The 12,893-nt window shown below is 30.8% G+C and overlaps 1 protein-coding gene across 1 annotated transcript in view; it reads right to left on the reverse strand.

Moving 5' to 3' along the window:
- Window positions 1–12,893, reverse strand: part of LOC108688158 (glutamate receptor ionotropic, kainate 1-like) — a gene marked incomplete at its 3' end in the record, with an annotated part of 131,291 nt that overhangs the window by 82,027 nt on the left and 36,371 nt on the right. Inside the window, exon 3 of the mRNA XM_018194302.1 lies at window positions 1,887–2,071. Within this exon, the coding sequence (XP_018049791.1) occupies window positions 1,887–2,071 (185 nt within the window). The remainder of the gene's footprint in view (window positions 1–1,886; window positions 2,072–12,893) is intronic.

Below are 12,893 nucleotides of genomic sequence, written 5' to 3' on the forward strand. Positions count from 1 at the left end.
AGAGGAAAGAGCAAATAGCTTTAGGTATGCAGTGGCTTTTAAATTGTGTCCTCTGTGCACCATTGCTGAAAGCCCTTTGATCGAGGATGTCAAAGTCAACCTACGCGACCGTAAATTATTATCTAGTCATTAATATTTCACGAAATCCGTAAAGAACTTCAGGAAATCCGTCACGTAGAAATAATTCTATCTGTTAATTATGTTTTATTTTCTATGAATCTCTAAAAATTGTTAAACGCTTGGTTTCTAACACAGTCAATAAAATTTAATGCCACATTCAGTATAATATTTACGCAGAAATCATTCTTTTGTAAATACATTATATTAGATACATATTTAAGATACAAATAAAGTGCAATTGTTTTCTGATGTGTACGTCAAAAGAAAATTTCATTTTCGCTAGCTTTTATACTTTTCTTTGGGACATGCTTGTGCGTTTTATTCGCCCGCAGCGACGGATTTATCGACTTTCTCACGAATGTTCTCTCGTTTGAAGCGTAAAACTTTGTAGTCGCGTATATTTATTTTCTGTTCGCGAACCCTTTCGAAAATAAAAGGAAATTCGGTGATGGGCGATGAGCAAGATTTCACCACATCCTATACAGAGAATAAACAAAACGTTTTCGAGAATAGAGAACAAATCTAGCGGCAAATATTGAGAGAATGTGAAACGAGCAAAAAAGAAAGAGCGTAGTGTCGCAAGGTGCAGGTGTTCGCGAATGACAAATATTGAGAAAGCGAAAGAGTTGCAAGAATTCATGAAACAACAAGCAAAGAGATGGGCAGACAGATAGACTGAAAGAGAGAGAGAGAGAGAGAGAGAGAGAGAGAGAGAGAGAGAGAGAGAGAAGAGAGACAGGGAGGATGGAAAAAAGGAGAGGAAACGAAGAGAAAAAGCGAGAACTCTCGTTAACCCAAAAAGCCCGAGAGCTATACAATCCCGCGACCGGAGCTTTCAACCGCATCCCCTTCACGAAACTTCGCGCTTATTAAGAGAAATTCAAAAAGTTTTAGTTCTTTTGCGTTAAGTTCAGAACTACCGCATTGTCGGTATAGCACCCGATGCATACAGATACAACTAAATGTAACAGCAAATGCACCTTGGTCGCGAAAGTGATCTTCTGTACTATATCTTCTGTACTATCGTGATGAAAATATGAAATCAATATAATTTTTCGGCTGAAAATTGCTTGAATTTCTCAATGGTTTCAATTACATTTTTAATTAATTAACAAGAAAAGAAAACTTCAAACTTATAAAATACAGCTTTATAATTTTCTGAAATACAATTTTATAATATTGTGATATATATTTATTGTATATATTTTGCCTCTACTAAAAATTTAATATTTTTCTAGACACCATTGATATTTCTTTTTTATATTCTTCTAGTTATAATTACAGTAATATAAAATGCGAAATCGGTTTAAAATGCGATAATCTTTTGACTGAATGTAAGAATTAATCAATAATCTTAATCATATTCTTTTTTTCTAAATTTTTTAAATAAATTAAAATAAGAAAAAAGAGATTCTAAGAAATGCCTAAAATATAGTATTACTAATAAATAATTTTTTAATAGTACGTTCTTTTTCTATTAAAAATTTGATGTTTTTCTAAACTTCAGTCATTTTTTTCGCTACTCCAATTATAATTACAGTGCAACGTAAAATGAGAAGCACGAAATGTTGAAATTACCTTGATTAAAGCGACAACCGTTAATCCCACAATCTAAAAGGCCATGTTTGCTCGTCAATGAAGGTAGAGGTAAAACAGCTATGAGAGGCAAGAAATCCGTGAAGAGAAAGGTCACGAAGACAGATTTTGCGCGATGAGTGTCGACTTTAATGAGGCTATTATTCTGGCTAAAGTTTGTGTATACGTACCTTGGACAAAGTGGTGGGATGAGGATAGAGGTTGACGAGGCAGCTCTGCCGTCTAAGCCGGTAGTCCCAACGTGTCTCCAAATGCGGAATTTCCATGGTGTCGCAAATGCTCTGCACATGAGATGCCGTATGTGCGCTCTGCGGTCCAAAAATCGCTGCCACGCCGCCTCGCAGTAGATGGCACACTGTAACAAACGTCAAGATATATAAATACAATCAGTAAAAATTGTTGTTAAAATGCGAAAATATAAAATTTCTTACATCAAAAAATATATCGCCCAAAAAATATATTTTATTTTTAGTCATCCAAGTCATTTAGCAATTTTCTCAATAAAAGATATAAGAGCAAAAAGAGCTATATGAATAACCAAACATAATTATCTTTCCGATAAGATTATATATAATACTTTTCCACATATAACTTTCATCTTCTATTTTCAAATTTATTTATTCGAACAAATATAACGAACATGCATTTATTTTTGTAAATCTTATATTTTATGTTTACAGTATCATTGTGTTTACTGCATAAAGCAGACAGATTTTTTTAGCAAAGTGTAAATATAAATATATTGATATTTATCTGTGTAGGTAACTCGTTTTGTAACTCATCCTATGACCATAAATATGAAACGCACAGTGTCAGTTTGTCTGCGCAAGTGAAATTGGGAGATGGCACATGGATCGATTAATTAGTCAGCTAGCTTCTATTATGATAATGTATATGTAGATGCGAGCGTAATAGCAGATACGCGAGCAAGATAAGCATGACGTGAACGCCAGGAGCCGTGTACTGTAATGTTAAGCTGAACGAAACGGAATGACCTGTCCCATCATAATATATCGATCATGTCACCATCAACTAATGTGATTAAGGTCGTTTCGCACATCGACAACGTACCGTCCGTATCATATGGAACCTATTATCGATTAATCACCGTAACTCAGGTAAACTTAGTAGCATAACACCGCGTGCAGCTTGTCGGACGATCTCGCGATCTCACGAGCTCTCCATTCGCCAGTTGTGATAAACGACTTGGTATTAGCGAAACGTTCTGAGCCAGAATCTCGCAATCCGCCGGGATCTTGCACTGGCTCGATGTATAAACCCTTGTCAATCTCTCCCATTCACTCCCAATTTCATTTAGCGAATAAATGTTTTTATTACCTATGACATAGTCGTTTCGTTCAGATTGCATCAAATGCCCTTTCATTACAATGCCCTTTCTTCTTTTCCAATGACAATGACGATAAATCATCATGTGCCAAACATCTATCGAATATCGCGAGTTTCTTGTTTCTTTCGAGCTAGCATATCAAATTCGCTTCCATTCTTTTATATACATAATCTTAATAATATAAAAAGAACATTGCTGTTTTGAAGGAAATCCACGTTCTCAAGTTGCATTTTCTTCAATTACAACATCGCAGTTATCCAATTTCGTCATCGTCGATTCTAGCTCATCTTGGTTTATTCAAAGTATTTCGATCAGAGTAGACGATCGTGGATAAGTCATAATAAGAATTTTTTACTCGTGTAAACTCCTCTCTCGTTAAGCGCAAGCGAGTAAACTTTAGAAGAAAATTGTCTCGGCGCTCCGTCGAGTTCTTAGCGGAAGATTGGTTTGGAACTCGTTTATGATACCTTTCATTAATAAAAAGGAATAAAAACAAAATAAATATCAACAAAATAAATATCTACAAAACAAATATCAACAAAAAATATATTTTGATTATTATCATCGTTTCTAGAGATCGTCATATATATGAAAGTTGCTTGAAAGGTCATCTCATCTAACGAACATCGTTACGATAGCGATATGATTGTGCCTTCGTTAAATCGACATTTTCCTCGTAGCTGCCATTTACTTTTACTCATACTGATAATTAAATTCTGTGATGTGAGTACAAACCATCCTAACGAACTGACATTAATTTTTCTCCTCTTTCTCTCCTCCGATTTGAACCGCGAGATAATTATTCCTTTTCTCCAACATACACGATGAAAGAAAAAGAAGAATACGCTTTAAAAGTATAATCGGTTCATAACCCAGCACGTCATTGCTACTAATAATTATATTTTTTATATAACTGAGAATAGTATTTTATTTAAGAGAATCTTTTTCTCCGATATATCTCATTAATTATCGGTTATATCTAAAATTGTATTATTTTTTTCAGATTTTATAATTATTTATTATATATATGTGTGTATATGAAAAAGAAACCAAAAATGCAATTCATAATTTATTGTAATTTGTAAATCAATATAATATAATGTGATATAAAATAACATTAAAAATAACATAAAAAAATAACACATTTCATTAAAATTTAATAAGTTTAGAATCAATTTGTAATAAAAATTTGCAGTATTATTATTTTCATTATTAACATATAATTCTTTTTAATTTTTAACATTAAATATTTTTCTCTACAATATTTTTGATGATAAATTATATAGTAATTATATAGTATAATAATAAATTATATAGTGAAATATTTATTCTTTTAGAAAAAGGGCTTAGTACTATAGAGAATCAAAGATAACAAATAAAACTGTTAGCAACGTTAAATAGTAACTAATAAAGTTTTCAAAATTTGTATAAACAATTTAAAACTTACTAAACAGAATATAAATTTCCATTTCCTGTAAACAAACTTTAAGCTCAGAGATAATTCGATCTTCTTATTAACGTTTCACTAAGCCAGAATCATCTCCAAATCTGAGGAAGAAATCTGGAACTAAGAGAACGCACGCCTTCCGGCGAATATATACTAATAGTCATCGACTTTTCTGAAAATTTGATTAAATCGTTTTGTAAAAGAATAACATCTGAATCGCAATCGAGCATACAAGCGCAAGTCACCAGGCCAGCTTTAATTCGGAATTAAAATTATCTTTTGATTATTTATTCCGAGCGAAAACCATCTAATGTCCCCTACAGGCTGGCTCTACTCTGATGAAGATCGTGTTAGAGAAGGAATGAGAGAGAGAGAGAGAGAGAAAGGGGAGGGGGGGGGAGATGGTTGCGCATCTCTCGGTTTTTTCCCCTCGTATTTCAAATCTGTATACCTTACCGCAGTCGGAATCTCTATAATCGGTGGACAAAGTCAGTTCTACGGACATAGGAACCTCAAAGTAATACCCGGACAGCGCTGGCGGCGTTTTAAGGTTGAAATATGATATGCGCTATATTGAAATTCCGAATGCAATTTCGTCGGGTGGCCTCGGGGCGCTCTGCGAACGATCATATACATCGGTATGTATATCGAGAACTCCGATTTTTTCTCTTTTTCTTTTTTTTTCTCCAGTTCATCACAGCACGCTTGAGGTCTCGACAATCTCTTTTCCGAGGTGAGTCCAGAATCAATTCGAGCTACATTGTTGCCCATGAGCAATACGCGCATTCGTCTTTTGATCGCTTTGAGATACAAGTTGTGCGATGGAATGAATTGAGAGAACTTTGCATATCGTGTCAATTCAACAAAATAACGTAAACAGGGATTTGGAAAACTGAATCATACTATACAAGCACGCATGTATAGATTCATAATTAATTTATGATGATTTATAGCGAAATTTAATTGTTAAAGGTGAAATTTTAATCAAGCATACAAATGCTTCATTACTTTTCCAAGCTATTTTTCTCGAGATGTATAGATTTATTCTATTATTTTGAACTTTTGTTCACGTATATAATCATCCTTTTGCATATTTCGAATCTATATTTAAGATCTAACGTCGTTATAATTTGAGAATAAATGACAACATAAATTTATAATAATAACAGAATTAAATTAATACAATAATTTAAATTGTGTTATAATAAGTTTATTAACGTATATAATACTTACTCAAATTATGAAATTTTTTAAATTTTCTTTTTGATATATGTTTTTTGTGTCTTAGATCTACCATTTTTAATGCTTTTAATTAGAAAACTAATTTTTTATGTATGTTCTAAAATTCTATCACACATGCATTCGGAGAAAACAAGTTCATCAAAAACAAATTTAAAAATTTTTTCAGTTTTTCAATTTAAATATGATTACAAATTGTAATAAAATTATCAAAAAATGAAGAGATAAAATGTAAATTAAAGCATGTTTTTATTTTTTTCCCTGTATATATTCAAATTTTATTTCTATATAGTAAAGTACACTATATTATCGTTTAAGTGAATGTTTTTGACTCTCGAAAATGTTGTTCAGAAAATATTATAATTTTACAATATCTGTACATGTAAATAATAATATATAAATAATAATATAATAATATATATAAAATATAATATAAAATATTTTTTTATAAAACTTTATATTTTATATCATTAATTTTCTTTTTCGAGCAATCCATAGTTAACTAGAAATGAAAAATCATAATAAATGATTAAAAGATTAATGTTGTAAGTACTAAAAAAATATATACGATTAATTTGTATTTCAATGTTTTTGATATATTTTATTTTGGTCAATAAAATGTAAAATTTTATATATTATTTGTTTATTAACTTGTACTGTTGCATAAAATTGAATAGTTATTTAAAAAATAAAACAAGAAGCAAAAAAAGTATAACGATAATTTTTTTCATTTTAGGACGTACATAATATTGAAAGTCTAAGATTAGTATTTATGTTATATTACTGTATTCACGTTATTACATTTTTATCATATTTACGCATTGCTAGAGATAATATTGTGTCGCATTGCAATCATTCCTGACAAAGTTGCTGACCGTTCTTCGTTAACACGGATTTCCATCTTCGGTTCTTGTCAGATATTAGTGTGTGTAGTGTTTACTTCTATGCTCTATAAGCATCTTAGACACAACTCGTGCTCTCACTGGCAGACAGCTGGATACATATTGTAAGTGCAATGGAGTTGACATGGCATCCAGTTGCTTTGGTTGTATCATTGTGTCCTGGCTTTGTGCACAGATAGGATTATCACTCGGTAATATATCAAAGCCAGTTGGCGAGCGACCCCGGCACCGAGTAATATCTAATCCTACGATTCTCTCTTCCTCCCTTCTCGGGTCCTTCTATACGAACCTTGATCGTGCCTGTTCATTGTCGACTGTAATTTCATCCTTCATCTCAAAACCACTAACTGGTGTCGTGATAATGACTTTATATTCACATTTTATTTCCTTTTTATTAAAGCGATAGAAACGTATATATAATAAAATTGTATCAAACTCTTATGTATGTTCATTTAGATAAAAATAGTAATGAAAAAAATCTAAGTTTAGATTTTTTGTTATAACTGTTTTATAAATAATAATAACATAATAGCATTAATTTTAATGTGTTCTCTCTTAGTGTGAAATTAATAAAATATATGACTTCGGAATATTTTGAATGTATCATACACTTTTAAATAATAAATCTTTAATACGAACAAATAAATATATTTAATTCTTAAAAAAGATTAAAAATCTAAATAACTAAATTTTAAAATATTTTAAAATATTTTAAAAGTTTCATGTGAAAAATAATCCTTACGAAAGCAACAAAAAGATATAAAACATATTTTTATTACAAAAAAGATTACATAAAAGACTTTACATTTTTATTTACTTCATATTTTAATTTGGACTTAAATTTATTACATAATCAAAGTGCAAGATTCCCTTGTCTAGTATTAATGTATGTATTTTTAAAGTATCTTATATATATATGCAATTCTCTCATTTTTCTTTCATTTTCTCAATGTTGCATGGTCGATATTCTTATTATCTGTCCTTAGGAAAGTGATATGTTTCTATTCTCTTGGGGCTTTTCCTCGTCAGTTTCATTCAAGTATTTCAATATGTTTGGTGGCTACAAGCCACTTTTTTCTCATTCTGCGAAATGAATTTCTCTCTTTCTCTCTCTCTCTCTCTCTCTCTCTCTCTCTCTCTCTCGCTTCTTCTTTATTCAGAATTAGGGCATTCGATAGCACAATATCTACATTGTATGTCTTTCCTCTACTTCCTTTTTATTCCTAGATTTATTCTCAATCTGATTTGCGGGCATATATCCACCTTCAATTCTTATTTTTCGGGTGACAAGTTTGATTTGCGAGTTGAAACTTAGCTTGAAGCTTAGCTTTGACGTAACTTAGCCGGCGAAATCCGCAAGTCTATGGATGAGGCAAAATATGAAATAGATTGAATTAATGCGATCACATAAGCGCAATATCTTGGGAGATTCCCGAAATTTACTTTCACTCTTCATAAATTTATCGGATTGCACAGCTCAACGATAAAGATCACGAGAAAAGTCGTGGATATCAACGCGGTTAATAAGATATTTTGTTTTATGACTTAATACTTCCGGCACCTGAGACATTTATAGCTTCTATTGAATTCTATTGAGTTCTATTGAATTCTTGTCGACTTGTTGAGGACGAAAAGTCCAGCTCAACATTTTCACAAGACGTGATATCGGAACCGATCGGCCTCGATCCGCATTACTTCGAGACAGTATCAGAATAAGATATCGGTAATATCGGGTAGTCTTATATATATATCTTGTTCATGTTTCTTTCATTCTTGTTGATTCTGGGACGTATATTCGCAACACGTTTCTACTTTTAATCTTAGAAATAGTTTTACTTGTTATAACTATTATTCCTCTCTCTCTCTCTCTCTCTCTCTCTCTCTCTCTCTCTCTCTATCTATCTCTCTCCTTTTAATTCTTATAATATTACTTAAATATTGAAAAAAGAGCTGATACATTAATAAGAATTCTAATGAAAAATGGACAAATTAGAATTTTATATTGGATTGTCCAGAAAGTTCGTGTCGATTTTGAAGGAAAATTGAAACGCAGAAGATTTAAATTTTAGTATACATTTATATAGGTTAGTCGGCACGAACTTTCTGGACAACCAATAGCTAAATCTATCATAATTTTAATTGAAATAAGCAGATGTTCAATAATGATGATCGGAATTCTAATTGATATGATTAAGGAATCTACTGACTCGTTAATTTTCAACTAGAAATTTTTCTCAATGTAATTATTCTTATAATTACGTATTTTTAGACAATAAAAAAATTTTTTTATGCATAACAACTAATTTTCAAACTATTTCTGTATGCAGGAGTCAAGAGTCATTTAATAGACTTGAATTCTTTTAATTTGAATTATTCGAGGAAATTAAACGAAATTAAACGAAATCATGTTTTTTAACAATCGAAAACTCGTAGCTTAATCAGTCGCTTTAAATTATTCTGTTCCTTATATATAGATCATGTAAAAGTAATCCTATCTCTTACGGATCATTTGAAAGTAGTTAATCCAAAATGATCATTAACCAGACTAAGCAAATCGATAAGCCAATTAATCGTTTTTTTTGTTCATATCTCGAAATTCGATGCGTACTGATTTGTACTCATCGATTCTGCAAGCGAGAAAGCGGCAGGATTATGTTAATTCGTTCGTCAGCGGCGCGCGATCGCGAATGCTATTAGATGCTGCATCCACCACATCTACAAGATAGGTGAAGAGGAGAACCGGCAGAGTACAGATACGAGGTAGGAAACTTGCAGAGCTTCGAGAGTGATTTTAATCCCTTCGCAATGAGGACCGAATTGTCCTTTAATCTTCCTAATGCCGTTCTCTAAACTAACTGCTACATTCAGAAGCGGATGAAATGCGGGTGAAATCGTTGAAGGAAACGAATATTTTCTTACATGGAATCTAACTGTTCGACTAAAACTCGTCACGCGCAAAATTGTGATTTTACTTCACTGTGAACTAAAAAGTCTCCGATTCCTACTTTACTACAATAAGTAAGTGTTGTTTCGATTTCTGTCACACGCAAGCAAAACTTTTCAATGTCATCATCGTAAATACAGTGCATCTGTGATAAATATTAGAATATAAAATATCAATAAGTTACAAGTTTTTAGTACATCTACTTATGATAATAAAATTGCAAATATGTGAAAAATATATATGTGTATCATATATTTTAAATCTGCATGTGCATTATAAAGATTATGTAGAGAAAAAAGAATAATTCAAATTTTAAATAAAGGTAATTTCATATTTTAAATAAACTAAATACTGTGGATATTTACTTAAAATATCTCCAATATTTATATTATAAGCATATATATTCATAATAGTAGTCAATAGTGTTACTAATAGCAAAAAGTTTCAACTCTTACTTATCCTTTCCAACCAAAATACAAGTGAACAGAACTCTTGTAAGAATTATAATTACTGCTTCTGTTTGCAAACTGTGTTATTGTGTAGATTACTTAAGGCATGGATTGAGTATAGCCCAGGGCGAAAAATTTTAAGGATAGGAAATTTTAAAAAGAATTGAATAACTGCATTTCCTAAAAAAAATAAAATTGTTAAGTTGTTCCAATATAATTCCTAAAAATTTGTTTTATCCAAATGATATCACATTATGAAAGGGTGCTCGAAATATTTTAGCCTACAATACGATTTAAAACAGCTCTGCATGAATACCTATACATTTGGCTTTATTCTCATTTAAATCATTTCAAAGCTAATTTATATTTTAATATATTTTTTGTAGATATTGTCGATATTGATATTGTATTGATATTAATATTGTATATATCAAATGTTGTAAAACATGTTTTTTTTTAATTTTATCGTAAAAACACAAAAAATGTTCTTATCAAGAAATGTCCAATATACTAAAAATTTTATGTTAATTTAAGATTCTGAGCAGATTTATAATATTACTGCCAATCGAAGATTAAATACGTGGTTTTCCTTCGCTGGGATTGGACCGACTTTGGCAAGAAGAATTTACATTTATCGCCGATTCGTCGAACGAGCCGAAGCGGTATGCGAAAGAAGATCTCCTCATGAAGATCGATAGACGCACAAATAATGCATTGCTCATCGAACAAAGAACCCTTCCTCATGCGAAACGCGCTTTATCACGTCGCGGCACGATTTCGATGTGAAGATAAAGCGACTAGCCGTAGAAAGAATGGGAATAGAAGATGTCAGCGTTACGAGATCGGTGATGCTTTAACTTCTCTTGAAAACCTTCAAACCAACACAAGTACATCGGTTTTTAAATGGATTATAAAGTTAAGTTTAGTTTATTTTTGATTGTTGATAGAATAATTTTTATTAATTCATGATAATAAGTCGAAAGTTATTTTTTAAATTGTGTCACTTTTAAAGTAAGAGAATGAAATCATTTAATATCAAAGGACACAATACGTAATTTAAGTTATTTCGATTAGAGTATTTCCTCTTACACTATCAAATTATATTAAGAAGACTTTGAGAGCGTGTATATGGCAGAATTTCGTTACCATAATTAAGATGTAATTAAGAATCTGTAGAGTTTTCAATGACACAGCTATACTGTTAGAATCTAAAAGTGTAATTTTTTATTCCTCTTTCTTATTTCAAGATTATCGTAATCTATATAATTCAAGCTTTAGCTCTTTCGTACTTTCTTCTGTTATCGCGAATAAGTTCGTCCTTATCATGCAATTACATTATAAAGGGCTCGGTTTATTCTCGTGGTGCTGTCGTTCATGCAATTCTTAGCGACGACTTCGGCAGTTCTCCTGACTTTCAGTAACTCAATATTGAGCAGCCCGTTCTTGGGTGCTTCTTCATTTTGTTTCGTTTAGCGTTTCTATGGTAACTTTAACCCTTTCGTCGCTAACACGAATGTTATGAATGAAGACAGTATTAAAGTTAAATTCTAATATAATTTTAATAACACATTTAACAAAATGAGAATTTTTTCTTTTAATATGTCTATGCTCAATTTTTTTATTAATGTATTTAATATTAATATAAATATGATTTGTCAAATGTTTATATTAAATATCTATTAAGAAAAAATATTAAGTAAATTAATACAGGCGCAAACATTGCACATTTTAGGATTTTGAGTTTGAGAAATTAAATAATATACATATATTATATTGTATATATATATATTCATAACATTGAAAGAGTTAAATCAAGAAATAGGAATGAGCTCCAATCATGTTTTGAGAGAGAGAGAGAGAGAGAGAGAGAGAGAGAGAGAGAGAGAGAGAGAGATTGTATACGATAAATGATAGAATGAGAATATGAAATAAAACCATGAATGCTTTTTTCGATCTTCCAAGATTTTTTATATTCAGGGGATAATCTTATCAAATTTAAAGAAAAATATATCCGAAATGCGATTATATTTAACTGTAGTTGAACTGCAAACAGTTCATAATAATTGACTGACGAAGAAAATTAATTAGTATATTTATATATAACAGACTAAAATATAATATTGTAAAATAAAATCTAAAATATAATGAAAAGTATGTTAAAAAATAGATATGTATTAGCTGCAGATTATTTATTGTTACAACTTTATTGTACAAATATAAAAAGAGAGATTATTCATAAGATATATTATAGAATATTGAATGTAAAAGTTTTAATAATCTCAATATTGCAAAGAAATTAGAAAAAAAGGTAAGATAGATATAAGTATGTAAAATAATCTGAGAAGAGTGTATAAAAAATAATGGCAAATAAAGATATAATCAAGAATATAAAAAAGATAATGATAAATTAAGATTAAGTATGCAGATAAATACGACCAAAACTGACACGATTAGAACGTTAAATGATAGTACTTATGTTAATCACAATCACAACCAATTTTCCGACGCGCTGTTGAGAAGTTCATTTTCGATGGTCTTTAAACTCTCGAGTTCTTCTTGTTCAAAGCAGTTTTTGCGCAAACTTTGAAGATTAGCTTAATGCATTAGCACAGAAGGTCGTATTAGCCAGCTCCCTACGGCATGCTTTCGGAGTTAACTACCTATCGGTTAACTACCCTCTTCCGGATAGGAGTCTATCGGTTGAGTAGCTAACTGAAATTTCTTTTGCTTCGAAGACGTTTTCTACGGTGACGAAAAGCAAATTATTACGATGAAACAATTGAAATTAATAAATAAAATTAACTTTCGGAATTACAAGTGTGATGTGTATATATATATATATATATAT

The sequence above is a fragment of the Atta colombica genome, unplaced genomic scaffold, assembly GCF_001594045.1.
Source record: "Atta colombica isolate Treedump-2 unplaced genomic scaffold, Acol1.0 scaffold226, whole genome shotgun sequence".
In the NCBI taxonomy this organism is placed as follows: Eukaryota; Metazoa; Arthropoda; class Insecta; order Hymenoptera; family Formicidae; genus Atta; species Atta colombica.